General features: G+C 40.9%; 1 protein-coding gene across 1 annotated transcript; it reads left to right on the plus strand.

Moving 5' to 3' along the window:
* The first annotated feature begins 4,035 nt into the window (after positions 1 to 4,035).
* Positions 4,036 to 4,938, plus strand: LOC141335851 (interferon-induced transmembrane protein 2-like). Its single transcript, XM_073841407.1, has 2 exons — positions 4,036 to 4,202; positions 4,316 to 4,938. The coding sequence occupies exons 1-2, from the start codon at positions 4,083 to 4,085 to the stop codon at positions 4,463 to 4,465; spliced, it is 270 nt and encodes an 89-aa protein (XP_073697508.1). The 5' UTR covers positions 4,036 to 4,082; the 3' UTR covers positions 4,466 to 4,938.
* Positions 4,939 to 24,341: the final 19,403 nt, after the last annotated feature.

Consider the following 24,341-nt stretch of genomic DNA (forward strand, 5'->3'; position numbering starts at 1 on the left):
TAGACAATGGCTTATTCCCTCGCGTCCTGGCGGAGCTCCAGGCCGAGCCTTGGGTCCCTCTTGTTCTGGCTGAACCCCAGACAAAGGACTACCTTCTCCTCGTGTGCCTGCGGGCCGAGGGGCACTCTTGAGGTCGAGTGCGCTGTCCTCGTGGGTCTGCGGACCGAGGACTACCTTACACCATCTGTCCGCCGAATGCTAGACAGTGGTCATTGCGGTCCCTCTTGTTCTGGCTACTCCCAGACAAAGGACTAAGACTCCTCGTGTGCCTGAGGGCCAAGGAGTACCTCTCGTTCTGGCTGGCGACCAGACAGAGGAAGACTACCATTCCTCGTGTGCCCGAGGGCCGAGGACTACAGGGCCTTCTTGTCCGCAGAATGCTAGACAAGGGCTCTCTCTTTTCCACCCTGGTTGAGCAGACACTGCGCAGGGCTTGGAAATTATGGGGGCGTTGGTAGTCTCGTTCCCCATAGCGTTCCTGACGCGGCTCGAGTTTCCGGAAGGGAACGTCTCAGGTTACGTATGTAACCCTAGTTCCCTGAGGGAACGAGACGCCGCATCTCGGACCATAATTCCAGCACCCTGCGGCGCTCGCTTCATTCCTAAAGAGCTGCCGCGGGCGTCAAACGCACGTGCTTTATACTTCCTGGTCGATGACGTCACCGCGCCTGTGACATCACTCCCGTCGTTCATTGGTTGTAGACATGATTCAGAGTGCTGCCCGCCAATGCCGTTCCCCATAGCGTTCCTGACGCGGCGTCTCGTTCCCTCAGGGAACTAGGGTTACATACGTAACCTGAGACGTTTGACTGTATGGGTTGTATTTAATACCTATTACATTACAATTACATTTGCATAATCAGATGGGGACTTCAAGGACAAAAAGTTGTGAACCACTGATCTAGTGTCAAAAGTATCATTAAAGACTAGAAACAGAAATACAGCCAGTCAGACCGAAGCAAGTAATCTGTTAAGCCACTTGTCACGTGAGAACAAGGAAGGGTTTGGGTCCAGGTGCAGGGAAAGGGTTTTTAATTAAACAATAAACAAACAAAACCAAAAGGCCAACACGGCACAAACTGAACATAAACTGAAATACAAAATAACAAAACCAGGAACAAGATCAAGAACATCAGGAACACCAAGACATAAGACAATGCAGCCAGAAGGAGTAGTGGGAAATGAGAGTTCTTATAGACAAGATAATTGTGAGCAGGAGTGAGTGTAATCAGTGCTAATGACAGGACATGAGTGTACAATTAGGGGAAGTGCAGTGGAGGGAAGGGAAAACAGCGACCTCAGGTGGCTGAGGGAAGCCCCACAGCCCAGATCATGACAGTACCCCCTCCCCACGGAACGGCTCCCAGACGTTCCCCAAGTCTGGAGGGAGGAGGCACGGAGGAAGGCAAGTCAGGGGGAGGGATGGCGGGCCAGGCCCGTGTAACGGCGCGTCAGGCCCAATAGCGGACGCCGCCGCGTCAGGCACGGAGATAGCGTTCACCGCCGCGTCAGGAGCAGAGAGAGCGGTCAACGCCGCGTCAGGAGCAGAGAGAGCGGTCACCGCCGCGTCCGGAGCAGAGAGAGCGGTCAACGCCGCGTCAGGAGCAGAGAGAGCGGTCACCGCCGCGTCCGGAGCAGAGAGAGCGGTCAACGCCGCGTCAGGAGCAGAGAGAGCGGTCAACGCCGCGTCAGGAGCAGAGAGAGCGGTCAACGCCGCGTCAGGAGCAGAGAGAGCGGTCAACGCCGCGTCAGGAGCAGAGAGAGCGGTCACCGCCGCGTCCGGAGCAGAGAGAGCGGTCACCTCCGCGTCAGGAGCAGAGAGAGCGGTCACCGCCGCGTCCGGAACAGAGAGAGCGGTCACCGCCGCGTCCGGAACAGAGAGAGCGGTCACCGCCGCGTCCGGAACAGAGAGAGCGGTCACCGCCGCGTCCGGAACAGAGAGAGCGGTCACCGCCGCGTCCGGAGCAGAGAGAGCGGTCACCGCCGCGTCCGGAACCGAGAGAGCGGTCACCGCCGCGTCCGGAGCAGAGAGAGCGGTCACCTCCGCGTCAGGAGCAGAGAGAGCGGTCACCGCCGCGTCCGGAGCAGAGAGAGCGGTCACCGCCGCGTCCGGAACAGAGAGAGCGGTCACCGCCGCGTCAGGCACAGAGACAGCAGACACCGCCGTGTCAGGAACAGAGAGAGCAGACACCGCCGTGTCAGGAACAGAGGGCGTGATCACCTGTGCGTCAGGAACGGAGTTAACGGACACTGCCGTCTCCCCACGGAAGAGCCTCTCCGCCCCCAACGCAAAGCAGGGACGCATCCGCGCAGTCTCGGCCCTACAAGCGTCCATCTCAGCCAGGCAGGCATAGATAAATTCAAAACGAGCGGCCGACGCCGCCTCGAAGGACATCCCCGCCGTCTCGGGAACAGAACGGGGGGACGCCGCCTCCTTGAAAAAAAAATTCCTCCCCGCTGGACCCATCTTTGCTGGCTGCATTCTGTCACGTGAGAACAAGGAAGGGTTTGGGTCCAGGTGCAGGGAAAGGGTTTTTAATTAAACAATAAACAAACAAAACCAAAAGGCCAACACGGCACAAACTGAACATAAACTGAAACACTACAAAACAAAATCAAGAACTCAAAGGTCAGGGATTTCCAAGAACACAAAGTACACATAACTAGAGACAAGACAATGCAGACCTGAAAACGGAATGAAGAGTGAGTGTTCTTATACAGAGTCCAGATAGTGAACAGCTGTGTGTGAATCAGTGGTAATGACAAAACAGACGTGATGAATCAGAGTGCAGTGCAAACAGCGACCTCAGGTGGCTGAGGGAAAACCCACAGCCCCGATCATGACACCACTAAAGTAAATACCTTTTTTCTACAAAGTTTCAGCATAAATGGTTTGAAATAAGTCATTTGAGCATGAGGATCAAAATGGTTTCTTCATAAGCCATTGAAAATATACCAGTTTAAAAAGTTGTAAAATGTATATTGGTGGTGGGTTTAATATTTGTATCTTTTTTTGCAGCAAATTATTTGCACTTATGTTGTAATTTCCTCTCCTTCCTTCCTTTCCCACTATCAGTAAACTAAACATACAGTAGTTGTGAAACAACAACAAAACACACAGACCCCTTTACCATACTACTATAGGTGCTTTTACGCCGTTTCCTACATGGCATAATATACTTATTTTATTTACATGTTTTTATTATACATATTATATATAGTATATTAAGCCTAAAGCCAACATAAAATGTAAAAAATATATATATATCAAACTATATGTTTACATTTACTGAAGGAAATGTGGGTAGAAATTAATCCTAAATGGTCATATAAGTGTGAAATTCTCTTATAGGATCATTTTCAATTAGGTCATTTTCTTTCCGGTCTGTTCCTTCCACAAAGCTATCAGACAGACGACCAGACACATCCAGTACAGCTTTTACATTTTACCTCAACCCCCTTACTCCCATTTTTACCCACACCACACCCCTGCGTATCCTAAAATGAGAGTTACAAACCGTAAAAGTCAGGACTAAATATTCTTCAAGTCTTCAGCTGTTATTATATATTTATTTATATATTAATATAATGTCCATATAACATTCCATACTAACTAGTCTGAAGATATTTTTACTCTCCCCATAAATAGAGCAATATATCTGTATATAAACACGCTTTAAACAACGACAACAGCTGCACTATTGTAATGGTTGCACAAATGCACAGATTCACTTCACTTTGCATAAGCTGTTGTTTATAAAATTAATTACTAGTTAGTATGGAACTTTATTAGAACTTTATCATTATATAAATATATATAAATGTATACTATCAACTGAAAACTTTGAGATTTAGTCCTGATTTGTATGGTTTTTAGACTCATTTTAGGATACTAAGCACAACTTGATAAGTAACCTGATATGGTAAGCAAGTACCATGAGAAAAACAAAGAACTTCTTTGGAACCCTCCCTTCTGATGGCTTTTTTCTTCTCTGACAACAGCCCACCCTATAAAACCAGTGCCTCAACCCACTCTACACTAAATCTGAACCTGAAGCTTGACCTGCTTGGAAACAAAGTCGATGGAGCTTGGAAAAATGGATTCCCGCAGGAATGAGCCAACTTATCTTGCCTGGTCCATCTTCAACACTTTTTGTTGCTGTTTGCCACTTGGAATTGCAGCAATCATCTACTCATGCAGAGTAAGTCGCTTACAATTTATTTGATTTATAGCTCTTAGAAATACTTTTTTTTTTTTTTTTTCTTTAAATCACAAAAATAACCTGTACTTTTATTAATATTCTTGTTATTGTAGGCAGACAATGCAAATTCGCTTGGAGATGCTGGAAGAGCTCAAGAGTCCTCCAGGATAGCAAAGAACCTGAATATTGCTTCACTGGTGTTTGGACTGATTGGTGTAATTATGGTGATTGTACTGGTGGTGATTCAAAACTCCAAAATGTAAACAACAAAACCTCCTGCTTGTGATTGGAGTTTTTTTTTTTTTTTTTGTTTTTTTTTTTTTGGTCATTGCTATTCAAACAACATTGCAAACTTGGAGCTGCACCGCTCAACTCTAGAGATGATGAAGACCAGCTGGGGTTTGAAAATCAAATAAGCAATGATAGCCACACAATGTTACTTCTATTTTGGGTTTTACGCAATGTTCAGAAACTGAAAAGCTACAGAAATAATGATTTGGTTTGTTAATTAAAAAAATATTTTGAATTGTATTATTGGCTTTCGCCATTTATGTTCTATATTTTTTACACAAGTATTACATATGTAACATGTACAAACTAACATTTCATACTTTTGTCAAGTATTTCTCCTTTTTATACATCCATGACATGCCAGTCTGTTTTTTTTTTTTTTTTTTTTTTTTGTTGTTGTTGTTGTTGTTTTACTTCACTGCATCAACTTTTAATAAATGTAATTTTACCCTTAAAAACAGTTGCCTTGTCTACAATTTTCCATTACGGTGTGCGGAAGTGAGGTCATAGATATTTCTGTGATATGAGATCAAATGTACATAGTACATGTACAATGTACTATGTAGTACAATGTACAATGTACATAGTACTATGTACAATGTACAATAGTACAATGTACAGATAGTTCTGGTGGTTCTGGTAAGCAACAAATGAGTTTCCTGTAACAGAGCCAACTGTGGGGCATCTAGTAGTAAGAAAGTATTTCTTTGTGAACAGATTTCAGGGAGGAGCATATTTCATGGCTGTTGTCACTCTGTTATAGACATAGCATGATACATTGTATGCTGTGCTCTGAGGTCAGTTTTACTAAAGTTTAAAAGGCCACATTTCTATGTAAAAGCATACATTTTTAAAAATAAAAGTTCCAAAAGAGAGTTTTCACATGATCTAAAGAACATTTTTCCACTATAAAGAACCTTTTTGTGTAATAGAAATTTATTAGGGTTCTTTATGGTGCCATAGATGCCAATAAAAAACCTTTGATTTTCGTGAGAATGGGGAGTGTCTACTCCTTTAGGATTGTAACCAAATTCCTTACGACCCTAAAGCTGTTCCAGATGTTTATTATACTTCAACATACTTTTGAGGTACATACATGCATATCCCTCGGAGTAATTGTTTGCTTAATCATTATATAGCCAAACGGAAGTTGTTGTTGTTTTTTTCCTAAAGTAGGCAATAGTAAATGATAACATGGAAACTTTTTCAAAGACTATTTCAGTTTTTAATCCATATTGAGCATGGAGTGTAGACTGGTCATTTAAAAGGGCTGCATTTAATGATAAGCATAACAAAATCTGAAAAAATGAAGGCGCCTGGATAATTTCTGAATGAACTATAGTAAATCTGAAGCTGTAGTTAGAAGTATGCTAAACAAGATCCTACATGTAAGAAACGAGTCCTGACTGGGGTGATTAAGTGATTTGCTTTACGCCAAGACAAAGTTCAAACAAGATAAACAAAGGGGAAATGGAGTTATTCTGTTTTTTACATGGTATCTCACCAAATAAATGATTATATACGTGCAATAGTGATTTGACCTAATACTGTTTTAAAATCGGACCTGTATATTATCGTAAAGCGGTGGCCATTATACAGCTGCTGTTATACACCTAAAAAAAAAAAAATTACATCATTTTGATGACATCAAAAACTGTCAAACAAAAAGACATTATTAACCTGATTTTAGCCCTCTGCACTCCATTTAACCCTCCTGTTATCCTTGGGGTCAATTTGACCCCATTCAATGTTTAACGTATGTACATATATAATTGACTTTTCTTTTTTTTTTGCTTCAGATTGAATGACTTTTCCTAATTTAATGGGGAAAACTTGGTAAACATAAAACTAACATGATATTATTTTTTCAATGCCCTGTACACATTTTTGTTACATCAGTGTTCTTTGGGGTCAATTTGACCCCAGGTTCTTTTAGCTGTATAAAACATAAGAAATATAGAAAATTTACACACATTTGTTTTGGGTGCTATTGAGGTCACTATAACATGCTATGATTTTATAATATGCACTATAATTTTATATGTTAAGTATAATAAAAATAAAAAATAAAACTAACACAACCATACCTGTAGTATTGCGAGAACCACTGTCAGTTGAATTGCTCTCTCAATCGAAAATGGCCTCTACGCAAAGGTTTTCTGTCAGTGAGATTTTGTCACAGGTTTTTGACAGTGAAAGTTGGGGGGTGTTTCAGAGTGTTGTTAAGTAGTCAACAAAGACATCAATTACCTGACACTAACCTTTTAGCAAAAAAATATCATATTCTAGAGGTTTTAAATTTGGGGTCAAATTGACCCCAGTGGATAAAAGGTGTTAGCGGATTTTAGGGTAACAGGAGGGTTAAAGGAACATGTCTTCTTAATACTGTAAACGCCCATTGCAATGACTGGGCAACATCTTTGCATATTACATTTTAGTACATTAGAGGCTTTAGTGATTATAACAGGAGCTTTGGTAAAAAGTCCAGAACTCTGTCACTGATAAACCCATGCTGAGTGATTGGCAGCTCCAGTGATTATAAAGGCTGGGTTCTTTCTTTTTATCGTTTAAATAACAATATCAAGTTGACCGTTTAGTTACTTGATTTACTTACACATTACCAGCAATAAACAATTTTGAGACAAGTAACATCTGACTGTGCAAGTGTACTTATCAGAAATCACTGATCACAAATTGGGCCGTTCTTATCTTATGCAAAATTTACACTGCAAAGGGTGGCACAGATGCACTTCTGAAGTGGCATTTAGTTGTTTTTATACAGACAGGTTGATGCTGCTTAGAGATGGCAAAAAAATGCATGCACACAGCAATGTCAATGATTACCACATACTTTGATACTAGGGGCTGAGATGGGTCAGAGCATGTATGCAGCTGTTACATGTTCTATGTGTATGTTTTGCCCTGTTTGCTGTGCTGTCTTGTTTGTCTCTATGGTTACCCCTGTTAGTAGTCATAGTTATTCACTGACCACTCCCACTTTAACCTACAGCTGTGTGGGTCCCCTTTCATGCCCAGAGGCCTCTGTTTTGTAAGCTTGCTGGTTTCAGGGGTTCTTTCACCATCTGCTGCCCTTCTGACAGAACCTCCTGAGGAGGTGGCAACCATCCCCAAACTCTCAGTCTGCCCTGTCCCTAAGGAGGGCATCCCAGAATCCTTTGTCCTGTCACAGCTATGGAGACTGTCTATAAACTCTTAGTCTGCCATGTCAAGGCCAAGAGGTCGTCTATGAACTCTCTGCCTGTCATGTCATGACCACAGAGGTCGTCCATGAACTTTCTGTTTTGTTATGACCAAAGAGGCAATTACTAATTCCTCTGTGCTCTCTGTAACAGTTTTACCTGATCCACCATATGGAGCCCTGCAAGGACCTAAAATCTATAGGCCCTACCCCGGCCCTTGTCTGACAGCTAATCATAATTCTTGGCCCGAGCCCGTCTTTTTTTCCCCTTCTCCCAAAACAGCTTTTCAATTTAGCCTTCTCAAATCATCCTAAAAATTGCCTAAAATTAAATCTATAGATATAAAACAGCTGAAGCATATCACAATGTTAGTTTAAACACTTAACCTATATAAATGTGTGCTTTTAGACGCATATCCAATCGTTTGTGCGGAGAGTGGAAGATGAAGCATACTTTACAGTACATGGAGGCTTCAGCGCAGTCACTTGCTTTGGAAACATTTCAAAATACGCCGTCATATTTGCTCATAAAGGTAAGAGTAAAACATTGTTCGGAACTGTAAAGGGTCTAGTTTCATTTGTGTGCACTCACAATATCAACAAAACGTTGTGGTTTTATAAAAATTGTTCTGCAGTGTTGGTTTTGAGCAGGAGCGCTTCTAATAAACCAAAGCTCAGTGAATAGCCTACTTGCCTCACTGACTTGATAAATATATCCATAGAAAGCTTTGAATTACTACTTTAAAGTGTAATTATTTAAATCGAAAACAAAAACTCTTTGATTATAAAATCCCTAAAGATGCATTTTTCTCTAAAGGTGCATCTAATGAGGAGATAGCGAGTCAGGATCATCAACTATGTCTTTGCGATACTTATTCAGAAAACACTAATTTGTTAATAAATAATGCAAATACCGCCTTAGTATTTCCCCCCTGACACATTCATGGGAATTACTTTTGCCGATGCTTTGCTGCCAGTCTTAGCCTATTGCATGCATGTGAACGCGGAAATCGTCCAGCTGCGCTAAAGGCGCGATCGCTGCTGCTGCTGACAGGACACTAAACACCGTTCGAGCCGCTCTTGACAATCGCGGTAGCCCGGTCTTGGGTTGTTTCCGCCAGCTTGGCAAATGTTTTTCACCACCTATAATTAATGGATGTCTAAAATATAAAAACAAGGAGAAACCTAAAAACAAGCCTGATGCCTGGTCCGCGTCTGAGCTATGACGTGAAAATTTGCCCGAAGCCCGGCGCATGGGGCGTAAATAAGTTGGGGCCTGTCGGGCCCGGGCTGAAATGCAGGGCTCTAATCCACCGTGATGACCAGTTCTGCGTGAGCTTCTCCGGTGGTCTCCAGCTTTGCCTGTGCCGATGTGTTGGTCTCTAGCAGTGGTCTTAAACACCGCTCTGCCTACTCCGCCCCGGTTACAGAGTCTGAGATAGAGCCAAGCAAGACTGTAGCTGTGACTATTGATAATGCTGGCAAAATATATGTTGCTATCAAGAAGTTACAGATCCTAAAAATAGGATGTTTTACATATACGTTGAATTTGGAAGCACAGAAAATTGCTGCCTTTGTTAAATGGCCAGCCCGAATCGGAGCAGTGGTCGTGTGGTTCAAGAGGTCCTCCATGTCAAAAACAGTGTTTACAGAAATGCGGCAGTTCCTTGGTTTAATGTATAATGCAAATTTTGTTTTGAAACCTACACATTTAACAATTTAATTCAATAATCAATTGTTTAGTAATTAAATGTATGTTGTTTGTTTGTTGTTTCAAACAACTTGCCTTCCATAACACTCCGTCATCCTTGATGTCAAGACCAGATGGAACTCGCTCTATCTAATGATGGAGCAATATCCAGCAATACAAGCAGCAGCCTTGGATCCACGACTTCTAAAAGCAATCATCAAGTACAACCTGGACCGTCTGAAGGATGAGGATTTCCATAAATCTAAGGAGTTTGTCCAGCTCATGAGAATCCTGTGGGGGAAACTCTTCAGGCATTATCAGGATGATGACATCCAAGCCTTCCTTCATAAGGCCACAGCAATAGACCCCAGATCCAGGACAGGCTGAGGAGAAAAGCTATTGCGGCCAATGTGAGTTAAAACCTTAACGAGAAACATCCCTACCAAACAGACAGCAAAGTGGCCCTGACAGCTCTTTTTCAGGAGGTGGTGACAACACTGTTCCTTCCCCTGGAGGAGGGCCAGGTGGAGAATCTTTTGTTGCCCTTATTTCTGTTCCGGTACGCAGAGCAGTTTACCCAGTCTCTGGGTCATACTTCCAGCCTCTTCCTTCCCTTTCACCACAGGCCACGAGGTTGCATTCAAATGGACATGCTGTTTCATCACAGATCTCTGGCCAATCCTTCATGGGATCCAGGGAGTCGGGATACTCCACACTCATCCCCCACTCTAGGATGCATGCAAGCTGCGCCCCAGTGCCTCCCCTCGCTGCCCCTCCGTGGGTGTATCGGTTCTCCCTTTGGTGCCACTCATACAGAGTCTAGAATCCTACCAGTACAAAATCCTCCCTTTTGGGCTGACCCAGTTTCCTCGCATCTCTACCAAAATCGTGGAGGGTGCCTTTGCCACAAACGAGCATCCACATGCCTCAATTATTTCAGCAACTGGCTAATTCTAGGTCACTGTTGAGATCTGTTGTGCATGCACAGTGATCTGCTGTAGCATCCGCAGCCACAGTTACACTGTTTGAATTGATATGCATGAGATGGAAAGGAGTACCCTTAGAACAAGTGTCTAGGTACATTGTTCTTACAACAGATGCCTCCAGAATAAACTGGGGTGGTGTGTGCATTGTGCATGCAGCCAAAGGCTCCTGAACAGGACCTCATCCGCAGTGGCATATCATTTGCCTTGAAAATCCCACAGCTGTGTTCTTTCCATGTGGAGCACATACCCTAAACCTTGTCATTGCAGATACTGCCAATCTTTGCAGATGGGTTTTTTGGGCATGTGCAAAAGCTCTTCACTTTCTTTAAATACTAAGTACTTGGAAAAATCACATGAACATAGCATGAAGTCAGGGAGTGACATAAGATGAGAACGTAGGCTCCAAAGTGTTCATGCAATCAGGTATCAGGCTTCTGAGGTTGGGAAGCACTACCGGAAGCCAGACAAATGATCAATGATCCTGTGGCCAAACTGGAGGCACAAGCACTTGCAGAAAATATGGGTCTTACCGCTTTTTGATTTGCTGTGTTGTATGGTGTGACAGCTATGAGACTCCTGATGAACAAGTGACTGATGCACTGAAAAACCTTGCAGTAAACTTCTTTAACATTGTGTTCGACTTTGCAGTGACACATAAGAGATTTGAAATACTCAACCAGGTGAAAACCAAATATGGAGTGCTGCTGAACTTCAGCACTGCCTCTCAGATATAAGTTCTAAACACTCTAACCTTCAGACTAGACTATGACATCAGCAGAATGGATCTGGCACACAAGATTCAAAATGTATCTGATCTGCCATGAGATAAGATGTCTGCCCTTGAGCTGCTTTCCATTCTCTGTGAGAAAACCCTGGAGGAACTTTATCCTAGCCTTTGGATAGCCCTTAGATTTGCAGTGGTTTTACCCTACCAGTAAAAGTAGCATTGTCAAAGAAGAGCTTTTCCAAATTAAATCTTATCAAAAGCTACCTGAGGTCTTCCATGTCACAGGAACATTTGAGTGAAGAAACATGTGGCCAGCAGTGAGTAGTGAACATACACACCATAAACACACATTCGGAGCAGTGGGTAGCCATTTTTGCTGCAGTGCCAGGGAGAAGTTAGTCACTTGTTAGTATTCATCTTAAGATTCTATAGAAAATGCTGTAGTCAGTAAATATTGTTTGATTACACCTCATTATGTTTTGTATTGTTACGTTTATTCTTTGAGTGACAGATGGAGTAAACTGTTTTGTATAAAGGAAGGGAGGATTTTAGTGGGAAGACTGGGATGTCAAGTGTGACTGTGTCACAACGGCATATGGTTTACATGGTCAGGTAGGACCAGAATTTTGCTTAGTGCCCCAGGAGGTGTTTAAAAGACACCTGTCCACAGAAGCAGTCAATCAGATTCCAAACACTCCTTCAAGACCAAAGAGCTGTCCACGGATGTCAGGGACAAGATTGTAGACCTATCCAAGGCTGGAATGGGCTACAAGACCATCGCCAAGCGGCTTGGTGAGAAGATGACAACAGTTGGTGTGATTATTCACAAATGGAAGAAACACAAAATAACTCCTTCGGCCTGGGGCTCCATGCAAGATCTCACTTTGTGGAGTTTCAATGATCATGAGAACGGAATCAGCCCAGAACTATGCGGGAGAATCTTGTCAATGATCTCAAGGCAGCTGGGACCAAGAAAACAATTGGTAACACACTACGCCGTGAAGGACTAAAATCCTGCAGTGCCCGCAAGGTCCCCCTGCTCAAGAAGGCACATGTACAGGCTCGTCTGAAGTTTGCCAGTGAACATCTGAATGATTCAAAGGAGAATTGGGTGAAAGTGTTCAAATAAGACCAAAATCTAGCTCTGTGGCATCAACTTAACTTACCATGTTTGAAGGAGGAGGAATGCTGCCTATGACCCCAAGAATACCATCCGCATCATCAAACATGGAGGTGGAAACATTATACTTTGGGGGTGTTTTTCACGACCAAGGAAACAAAGAAGTGGCTCAAGAATCAGAATCAGATAGAGCTTTATTGCCAAGTGTGTTCACACACACGAGGAATTTGTCTTGGTGTTAGGAGCTTCCAGTACAGAGAGTACAAACATAGTGCAGACATATACAAAGTTAAGGTAAAAAAAAACCACTAATATTAAAGAGAATATACAATAAATTATAAATAACAGTATTAATAATAAAAAAATACAGGGAAAAAAATGTCCATATGTAGCATGTCTGGACCCGTCACCCATCGCCCAAGAAATACACAACCACTCGATGATGAGATCCAATGACTTTTAATCTGAATGAAATGAAGAGAGATCATCAGTGGAACGAAAGTGCATCAGCTTCTCTCACTCTGGTCACTCTCAGAGTCATTTGCGGAGAGAAGCAAGCAACCCACGCGCTCGTCAGCTTCACGTACATCAGACTGACGATATCGTACACACGTGAGGGGAAACTCAGAAAGTGTTCCACTAATAACGCTCCCTCAGGAAACAAGCACCCGAGAAAAAGTCGGCTACCTTAGTATGCTTATAACTTATATCAACCAGAACAACATTTTGTGAAGTTCATTAATTAACTTAATCTTATTACAGAACACAGTAGATTTAAAACATAATATAAACAGTAAATAAAAAAAATATAAGTAATAATACAATATAAAAGGAAAAAGACAAAAACAAGTCACATTAAATCAATGACTTATTTATACCAGTTACATTCTCCACCCTGAACTTTTGACTAAACCAAAATTTTGACTATAACAGAGATAGTATATACTGGTATACACAACTAGACCAACTGTTGTCCCAAACACTGTGCAACAAAATATGTTTCCCACTGACAGGGAAAGTGAGAACAGGAGGTTGATCAGGCCCACTGCAATCACCCACAAAAGGTGCCTTAAACACCATTCATCTTGGATCTGGGACAACAGATATACTGAGAAGTATTGACTCACCATACAACTTAAACAGGAAAAATCAACATTCTAATGCAATGTACTTCTATTTCAATAAAGATCTTCCCCCACTAACTGGACTTAGAGTCTTGATAGTTTGATTCATGTTTTCTATCAGTCTGTTGACGGGTTTTACCATTCTGCCCACTCTCGTCTGAACTCCCCTGTCCCCTTGGGCGGGAGGTGGCTCAATATCTCCAACAGGTGAAACACAACAGTCATGAAGAACGGTCTCAGATAATGCACTGTGAGAATCACAACTCAATCCTTCATCTGGACTGCCTACGTTGCTGTCCTCCTTGGTACAATCATCCCTTGACAGTACTTGTCCCTGTCCCAATGACCCAGGAATTACATCCAATGAGGCAGCACTGTCAGACCTGCAGAACAACCTCTGCTGAGGAAACTACAGTCTTTTCCACCCAACTGGCAACTCGCTCGGACACGGAACTTAACTCAGATCCAGGACCAACAACATCATCCATGGACACACTCCTACTCCTAAGGGCAGATCCACCACTAATCTCGGATAACTTCGGTTCTTCCAATTCCAGGGGCAGAAAATTCGCTTGCAACAACAAATTCAGATGAACGGTTTTCTCCTGGCCAGTTTTGGTGTTACGTATCCGGTAAATTTGGCACTGAGGGTTCATAGAACTTAATATCAAGGTCACTAAGACCAAGCTTCTGCAGTGCATCACAACTATCAGAGGGAGAACCACCCCCAAAGTCTGTGCTAGAGGAGACAGACTGGCTCTGCACGCTTACAGTCTCTCCATGACCATGTCTGGGTTGTACGTCCAAGTCTTCAACCACTAAAACAGAAGACACATCTGCTATTTTAGCATTGCGTCTCAGAGTGACTGGTTTGTTGGATGGGTTGATCACCTTACTGGCACCCATCTGTCACCGGGTAATTGAGTAAGTAGAATTTGGCTGATTCATCACAAGCCAATAGCACTGAGACTGCTTAAGCTGACTGAGAACGTACTTGATGACGTTAGTACCAACAATTAACTGGTCCTTTTGGCCTGGTACGACCAAAGTAAGCACGATAACCGGATGTCCATACACACACATCTTTAGTTTATAGGGCTTGACCCGAACACCACCACAACCAACAAGCAAAACATCAGCATGGGGCTGGTCAGACTCAAGGGTTCCACATGCATCCAGCAGCCTACGCTCAGTCTCCTCATTAACTGTGCATGCCATAGAACCAGTATCTAGAAGGCCTTGGCAAGTGACCGTATTATTCAACAGCACAGCCGTATAAAACAAACTGTCAGCTTTTTCCAGTTTGGCGATGCCCTGAAACAAAATGATACTGCCACTCGATTCAACCTGACAATGATCGCTATAGATGACCATGGGATCTTCTTCACTGGTGAGGGGCTGACTAGCTCCACTCACGTCGTCCCCTCCTCGACGTGAGTGAACTAGTTTCCCTGATTATATACATCAGGGGCCTGGGCCACAGCTTGGCCAATGACCTTGTGACAGGCCTTTGTGCTGGTGCCCAATCGCTCAGCATGCGAGACATCTTTTTTCCCCTCATACAGTCGGAGCGAGTCGAAAGAGGTTGATCTCCACAGACTTCACATGGGGATGCTCGATACCACGATGACACCCGAGGCTTTGGTTCTGACGTGGGCAAGGTTGTGCGCTCCAGCACTCTTTCTAACATTTTCAGCACTCGCTCCAAAGTGCCTGACTCACTGACTTCATTTGCCTTAGTGTGAACACCTGTGTTACATGCAGGTGAGGTTGCGCCCACACTTTCATGTCCTATGGCTACCTGAGTTTCAACTGCTTTCTCGGTAACAGCAGCCTGATTTACTACAACCTTAGGCACAGATGAGACTGGTTTCCAGGACTTATAGTCCCTCTCATACTCATCGATAGCCTCTTGGACTTCTTCAGCTGACCATCTGCTTATGGGCCTACATTTAAAGACACAGGAAAGGTCAAGATTAGGGCAGTTTCTGATAAAATCATTGCAACCTCTGAGCTTATGTTTTCCATCTTGCCACCAGATCTTTTTAAATGAGTGTTTGCTAGCTCAGCTGCCTCATTCAGCCTGACCCAGTAATCAACAGGGTGCTCACCTTTCTTTGGCTGTGTTGTGTAAATTGCGTAAAAGTCAGGGCTCTCACAAAATTAGCGGCGCAGTATGTCATAGACAAATTCAGGATAAAGTACTGCAGCTGGAGTACTTTTCATCTTGACCTTTACAATGCTCTTTGCTCGGCCACAGAGATGATTTTTGGCAACGCTTTTTGGACAAATACACCTCCATCTGTTCAATCCACTCCATGATGGTGCACTTACCGCTACCATCCCCTCTAAACATTTGTGGTTCCCTGATGTCAGCTTTGAGGATGAGATTTAACTTGGACAAATCAAGACTTTGAGACAGAGGCATTGTCATAGAGGGCTGCACAGACGAGGGAGCAGGACCAGATAAAACAGAGTTCTGATTTGTTAACAACCGTGAAACAACAGCAAAGTGGAATGAAAGTGCATCAGCTTCTCTCACTCTGGTCACACTCAGAGTCATTTGCGGAGAGAAGCGAGCAACTCACTCGCTCGTCAGCTTCACGTCCATCAGACTGACAATATCGTACGTGTGCAAGGGGAAACTCAGAAAGTGTTCTACTAATAACACTCCCTCAGGAAACAAACACCTGAGAAAAAGTCGGCTACCTTAGTATGCTTATAACTTATATCAACCAGCACAAAATTTTGTGAACTTGAATTAACTTAATCTTATTACAGAACACAGTAGATTTAAAACATAATATAAACAGTAAATAAAAAATATAAATAATAATAAAATATAAAAGGAAAAAGCGAAAAACAAGTCACATTAAATCAATGACTTTATTTATTTATTTATTTTTATTTATGCCAGTTACACATAGACAGAACTATGAATTTGCATATGTGCTATATGCCAAGTAGGTGAGTTTTGAGTTGTTACAGATATCCAGTACTGAGGTGTGTTAAGTGTTGTTCAAGTGAGATATGGCTTGGTGCACTGCGCTCTGTAGCATCAACCAGAAGGCAACAGTTTAAAGACAGAGTGGGCTGGTTGTGAATGGTCCAGAGTGATTTTCTTAGCTCTTTTCCTAACACTGGAGGTGTAAAGTTCTTGGAGGTTGGGTAGAGGGGTATCCTCTAATCCTCTCAGCAGCCCTGACTGTCCGTTGTAGTCTTCTGATGTCTGTTTTGGTAGCTGAACCAAACCAAACAGTTATAGGTGAACATAGGACAGACTCAATGATGGCAGAGTAGAACTATTTCAGAAGCTCTTGTGACAGGTTGAACTTCCTCAGCTGGTGGAGGAAATACAGCCTCTGCTGGGCCGATGTGATTGACCAACTTCAGGTCTCCAGACCTTAATCCCATATACAATCTGTCGAGGGAAAGGTTTGAGTTGCCAAAAAACAGCTTCGAAACCTTAAAGACTTGGAGAAGATCCAAAACATGTGCTGACCCCTCTTTCTGCTGCTGACATCAACACACTGTTGAACATTAGTGGACAATAACCCTGCTTTATCATAGACAAAGCCCAGGGGTGTACTGCGAATACATGCCATCTCAGACTGCTACAGGCTCATGACACAGCAGCCCCATCTAGCAGGGGAGCTGGGGATTGCAGCTCTGATACACTTAATTTTGCTTACACATAAATTTATTTTCAAACATTGCTGTGCCCTCGGCCCACTGCCTGGATACACAGGGAATGAGTTCATTTTCACACCATATATTCCCTTGCAAATTGCTCTCTGGCATCCTTTGAAGTCCTGTGGGTGGAGAGGGGAGAACTACTTTGTTGGGCACTGGAGAACTAGTGTCAACACCACACCTCAACTGGTCAAAAGAGAACTTCTTGACCTTTTCATGAACAGTTCCCCAGTCCAGTGGCTTCTCTTGGCAATAGGAGGAGAAAATAACCACCCTTTACGAGGGAGGACAGCAACAGATACTTAGAGAGTGCTATTGCACATCCCCTCATCATGATCATGAGGACAGATTAGGTTGCCCACTGTTTCTTCAATCCTTCAGAGTTTGCCATTTGGTGTCTAGCTGCCAACACCACAAAGGAAGATTTTCTCCTCAGCTGTGCCGGCTTACGCTGTGTCTCAGTCTGGGGCTTCTGAAGGCAGACTGACCACTTCTCAGAGGAGCTTCAAACCCAGGGTGTGATACTCCAAAAAGGGTTTCAGACTCAACCGGGGCAACCAAGAAATGTTATTTCTACCCGATGGTCCCAAAAGTCCCAGCCAGAGAGCTTGCTCGCCAACCACTGCCAAGCTGTAGCTGCCACTCTTGACCCACACCCCTGGAGGTCCTCAAGTTGAGATCTGCAGTAACGCAGGTTTGGTGACCCAGCATCCATTTGTTTCTCCAGCTCCTCCATGAGCTCTGCTTAATACAGATCTGGCCATTAAAAATGCGTCTTTTTTCACGCGGCAGCCTGCAATTCAGCACGCGTCGCCACGCGGCGGCCTGCAGGGGCTTTTTTAGGTTTTTTTAAAACGTTGTTGCGCTTCATATAATATCCACCAGGTGGCGCAAGGAACAACATTCTGTGGCCAAGCCCTGCACAAAGAGGGCTATTTGGACAGTATTTATGTCTGTTGTTTCAATATCTGGCGCCATAATCGGTAATTCATTCTGTATGTAACGGCAAAGTATTTATAATTTCGTTTCCTTTTTATTAAGTTAATTTAGAAAAAAAAATTGGAGCATTTTTGTTCGTTAAACGTAAGCTTTTTGTTTCTTAAAGACCAAGCGGCAGACAGTGAGTTGACCTACTCTTTCAATTTGCCTTCTCAAATCACGAATTGGCTAAACTAAAATCCATAGATGTAAAATAAAAGAAATAAATAATAATAGATATAAATATGCGCTATTAGGTGCATATCCAATCGTTTGTGCGGAGAGAGCAAAACACATTTTTAGGACATGAAGGCTCAAGCTCGATCAGTTACATTTTTTTTTCAGTGGAAAATATTTAACCGTTATTTTTTTGTCAGACATGATAAATAAATATGTAGAAAGACTTAAATTACTACTTAACGAAAAAAACAAATAGAAAACAAAAACTGTTTTTATTATGTAGCTAGTCCATAGAGATGCATTTCTCTCTAAAGGCGCGCGTCCAACGAGGATATGAGGACTGTTAACTGCATCATCACTGACTCAGAAAACAGTAGTTTCTAAATAAATAATTAAAATATCTCCTTACTATTAGACAGTCATGGTATTTACTTTTGCCAGTGTTTTGTGGTAAGCTTTAAACAAGGAACCCTTCCAAGCTGTGCTGAACGTGCGCTCAATGCTGCTAACAGGACCGTCATGGTAGCCTGGTCTCGTGGTTCCTCCAGCGCTGCAATTTTTTTTTAAATCACCACTGAATGTCTAAAATATAATTTTAGCCCGCATTTGATCTTTGACGGACTAAAATGCAGGGCTGTAATACGTCTTAAAAGTGGAACATGGAAATATAATGGATGTACTGCGAAAAAAGTTTTATACTCGACATTGTTTCCAAATGGTTAAATGTGAGATTCTGGAAATGAGAATTAAATTTAGCGTGTCGGGTCGGGAAGAAAATTATTCTAAGTGGGTATATATAGGCTATATATTCTAAGGGTATATATATAGTTAGTATCATAGGCGGAGCGTGTGTAAGGCTGGGGAAGGCTTGACCTGGGGCCAAAAAATGCCACTAAATTGGACATATTCCCCTGCCCAAACAAAATCAATATATTACGTCTGTTGACAATAAAATGAAAATGAATAGAAAATGTAAATTGCGGCATTACATTAAGATCAGATAATCTGCACCGTAATTCTTTTTAGGCGTTTTTACAGTGTTATAACGAACCACACACGATTCTGTTGGGTTAGGAATGCAATGTCTATCAGAAGCGTTCAAATGAGTCTTGTCAGTTTTGTTGAGTGCGCGCAACTCTTGATTTTTAAAAAAATCATAAACAACAAAGCTCAGACGCACCTAAAATGTAGCTATAAGTAAGAGATTCGTTACACAGGGAATACAACGAAATCATGGTTTACATTTAAGATACAAGTTCATTTAAGATATAAGATAACATGTATATTGAAAAGTTCTTTAAAAGCATCTGGATGCAAAAATAGTATTTTTTAAAGGTGTTTTTAAAGCATTTGCTTTATGGATTAAAATACTAATAGGCTAATAAATAATTTGCATATCGGACAAAATTGCGTTGCAGCAAATCCTCTAAATTTTAAGATATATAGAACAGAGAAACATAAAATCTGAAAATATAAGCAGCTACAATTATTAAAGTTTTACATATACTCTATGCCAGTATAATTTGTAATTATAATTATTTTATAGTATATTCTATAACATTATAATTTTAATAGAATTATAAAATAAATATAATCAGCCCTGTTTTAGGCTTTTCCTTACTTTTATATTTTAGACATTCATCAATAATGGAGATAAATAGAAAAATTTCTCGCCATTTCTAAATTGGACGTGCCTTTATATAGAAATATCTTTAAATCTTTAGGCCTACAGATTACATAATGAACGTTTCTATTTTCGATTTGAATTATTTCGTTTTAAAGTGGTAATTTAAAGCTTTTGTTCATTGTGAAGCGATGTTCAAGAACAGACGGCAGAAAGCGCATCTTCTGTTTTCCTTTATTTTATAAACGCATGAGTTGTTTATAGGCTATTGTGAGTGCACTAAAATAAAAATGGACCCGTTACAGGTCAGAATGATGTATTACTCCTATACCTTTATAAGCAAAAATGAAGAAATTATTTATTTATTTTCACACAAAAAAAGTGATTGCACTGGTGCCTCCATTTTTTTCACAACCTTTCAAACATCTAACCTCACAATTGTTAATGAGGGTCGTTCGTGTCACTTTTAAACTTGCCATTTCACCTTTCACCTTCCCCCCAACCTATGAATAAAGGTGAGAAGAGCTGGCTTGGCTCCGGGGGGGGGTGAAGTGCTAGGGGTGTCTCATTTCTCGTTAGGTTGGAAGGGTAGGGGGAAGGGGAAGGGCCAGATAGGCCTCCAAACAAAGAATTTTCGGGACCTCATTTCAAACGAAGGGCTAAGAGAAATTTCCATTTTCCAACATGCCTGCTCACTCGAGCAAGCAGACTTATAAATATAGGTAATTTTTGCCATTAATAAGGATATTTATGACAATTTTTCATTATATGTATATTACCTTTAATCTTGTGTTTGTGTTTATGGTGTTGTTCTGTAAATAAACGTTTGCAAAAAATCGCTAAAGTTTGCTAGCAGATAGCACTGTTTGCACTGATTGATATTACAAAATATATTTTTATGTCATATACACTTGACTGCAAGTTAGAAACATGGAAGGCCATGTGGCGAGGGAATTTCCCACACCCCAGTCATTTAAATCAGTACATAATAATGAAAAAAAAAAAAATACCTTACAATTAAAAAGAAGCAGATTTTTACCATCTGAAATTTCTTAAACCAGTGAACCCCTGTAAACATTTCAGTCCAAGGATCCAGTAAACCAATGCGCTCAAATTGAAAGTTCAAAAGGAAATTCAATGGAGTAGAATTTAACACTTTCTCAGAGTTAGATTTTAACACTTTCTGGAGTTAAAATATTAATCATTTGGAGAGTAATTTTAACTCTAAAATTTAGTTAATTATAATTTAAACTCTTTAACCAGTGTTAAAAACACTTCTTAGGGTAAACACAATATGTTTTATGTGGAAATGACTACACTGAAAGCCATACTCTCAACTAGCTGCTTTTATTTCAGGAAATACATAGATTGGATTTTGAAATTCCATGCATGTAAACACTTTGAAATTAACTGCTGTCATAAAATACTGTAAAATCTAACAGCAAAACATTTACATTTAATACATGTCTGCAGTGCCAACAAGAAATGTTTAGTAAAATTGTATACAGCATAGTCAAAAACACATCATTGCATTATATAAAATCAAACCTGAATAATTATAAAATAGTGCAGTAGTATTGTGTAACCAGAGGTAGATATACATCAGATGAAGTAACAAGAAACAACTCCACAGTGATACCAGGATACATTCCATGAATTAGTTTGAGGCGCCTGAATAAAAACAAAACTGAAAGCTGAAGGATGGAGCACAGAGGACAGAACTTAACATTTTGCTTAAATAAGAATACTGCTTGTTCAACTGCCTTGCTCTCAGTTCTTTGACTTCAGTTCTACCTATATCATTATTATATACATTTGTCTTTAAAAAAAAATATGTACAGGCTGGACAGAGCATCATGATACTTTACTTTACTTGAACAGCTCTTCAACAATACCCAAGGTTTCACATGACTGACAAGGCGAAACTTCTCAGTCCAAGACGATGTAAAAGGTGGAAACCTGTGCTTTTGATGTCCCTGAGGAAAGATGATATGGCTGAGGGTTTTCTTTAGTGGCCAGATGATGGTCATCAATACTTTGGCATGACCGAAACACAAGATAAACATCCCTTTATAAACAATAGGCATTAAAGGAAGAGTCCACTTCCAGAACAAAAAAATACAGATAATTTACTCACCCGCTTGTCATCCAAGAGGTTCATGTCTTTCTTTTCTTTCTTCAGTCACAAAGAAATTGTTTTTTTTTTTTAAGAAAAGATAATCGTTCAGACAAATGTAAAAATATATATTTTTTTCAATAACATTTTGAAGTATTATTTAATACTTACCAGTCCTTTGACATCCAAAAAGCAAGAAAACATGTAGTACATCAGCTGAGCCCTGGTCATCTTTTTTCAGTGTTGTTTTATCTCAAAAACTTCTGCTGGACTACACAATAACATCAACAACATGTTATTTACAAAATAAATCATAAAATTACAGTCACTTACTCTTTATTAACTGATTACTAAACACATAACTCACCTGAATTGAGAAAATCTGAGAAACAAATTTCGTCCAGTTTTACTACTACTTCCCTCCATCCAGCACTTCTGTCAACATCCTGACAATGAAGAGAAAACATGTAATTTAAAACAACCTGTTAGTGTGATTGAAAATGCAAAATGTTTAATATGAAAGCCACGAACTCTCATAGGTCACGAGTCACTACTAAAACATTTGTAACGTTAGCCGTTACGACTCAAAACATTGCAGGCATTACTTTACACGTTCATGGCTAAACTATGATCGTTTTTAGCCAGGGTAAAGTTAGACTTAGACACTTCAGTTTACTGACATTGCTAGATATTACCTCGTCTCGTCGGCATGACATTATGGAAGCTTAACAGAATGTTTCTTGAGCGAGTCGCAACTTAAATTTGACAGCAAAACACTCGTTTACAAAAAAATAAGGTGAACAGAAAGACGTAAGCTAATATTAGCTTGTTCACATCGAAAAAAAGTCCGCTCAAAACAGCCATGTTTTGCATCGGAGATTCATTCAACACAAAGTTCGCCGCGGTTATTGGCGTCAGTACACTAACGTAACAGCTATAATCAGCTGTCTGTCAGAAGATAAAGAACATTTTGGAGTTAGTTTTTTACCTACCTCATGACGAAGTAGACAACTTCATCAGTCGATCGTGTGGCAGAACCAGGCTCGTGTCATGGCGCGCTCCTGATGTAACGTTATTGTTAAAACGTGCCCCTGAACACCAATGAATGAACTCCGAAATACAACACAGCCAGGGAGTATCCCGTAACACAAACTGTTGTGAAAGTTAAAGAATAAACTCCAAAAATTTAACTCTTTCACACTTTTTTGCCTAACTCCTGATTTTCGAACTCCAGCAATTTGCTGTACACAAATGAAGCATTTACCCACTTCTCAAGGCACCACTACACCACAGATTTGCAATTTGCCGTGCATGTGATAACGCATTGTTTGTTTTGCTTACGGCCATATGTGTACATGTGAATGAACGGTGCGTACACCGTACATTTGTACTTTTTGCAACGCTACAACATTTTTTTCAACATCTTGAAATGTGTGATAAACATCGGCGCATGTCCTCTGATGTAACATTAAGAACTAGCGACAACGTATGATGACGTATAACAGTGTTGTAGTGGTTTCCCATTCCTTAGCTAAGCTAAGCTACAGCAGCAACACGGCAAAAGTAGTTTACTACATCTAAGCTATTTTTCAAAATGTAATTTTTCTACATGGTATGAACCATCATCTTACCAAATCAATGCTTTCTCAGTGGTCAATAAAATTGTCAGTCATACAGGCATAAAAGTTCAGTTTAACGTTACTTGTTTATTCAACAACGCTTCCAAACCAATTTGGCAACAAAAATCAGCATCATTTACAGGGCTGGATTTATCTCATATTGTGACATAGGCAAACAAAATTTTGGAGGGTTGAATTCTTTCTTTTAAAAAATGTTTTGAAAAAAAAAAGGCACTTGTTTCTGAATATTAAACGAATAAAACAGGGGAAACACAACAATACTGAATAACTGAATAAACTAGCCATACAAAGATTGATTTCAAAGATTTCATGAGAGCCTGATTTTTTTAATTCTCAAAATTTATAGAACAGAACATGGAAGTTTGAAGTATCAAGAATATTATATCCGCTCCTCGAGTACAATACCTTTTTGGACGCCTTGAGAGAGAAATTTATCTTTACGGATTACATAAACGAGTTTTTGTTTTCAATTTGTTTTATTTCGTTAAGTAATAATTTAAAGCTTCCTATAGATATGATTATCATCTCTGTAGAAATTAATACAATATTAAATAATTATATAGGCGATGCTGTATATGCTAATGATGTCTGTGCGCAATGTAGACAGCATTCACAAGTTTATCATGAATAAACATTACATAAAGTACTTAAAATTTAATAGCCTCACAAGAAACATTTTATGCATCCCAGAGTCTTGTCCATTAACTGACCTTCTTTTTTTCCATAATATTTGTATTATTCGTTTATATTCGTTATTTTCACCTTTATTTT

Source organism: Garra rufa, chromosome 5, assembly GCF_049309525.1.
Source record: "Garra rufa chromosome 5, GarRuf1.0, whole genome shotgun sequence".
NCBI classification, from domain to species: Eukaryota; Metazoa; Chordata; class Actinopteri; order Cypriniformes; family Cyprinidae; genus Garra; species Garra rufa.

Coding starts and splice junctions, on each gene's coding strand:
- LOC141335851 (XM_073841407.1), top strand. CDS start 4,083: ATGGAGCTTGGAAAAATGGATTCCCGCAGGAATGAGCCAACTTATCTT. Junction 4,203..4,315: donor CAATCATCTACTCATGCAGA/GTAAGTCGCTTA, acceptor TTGTTATTGTAG/GCAGACAATGCAAATTCGCT.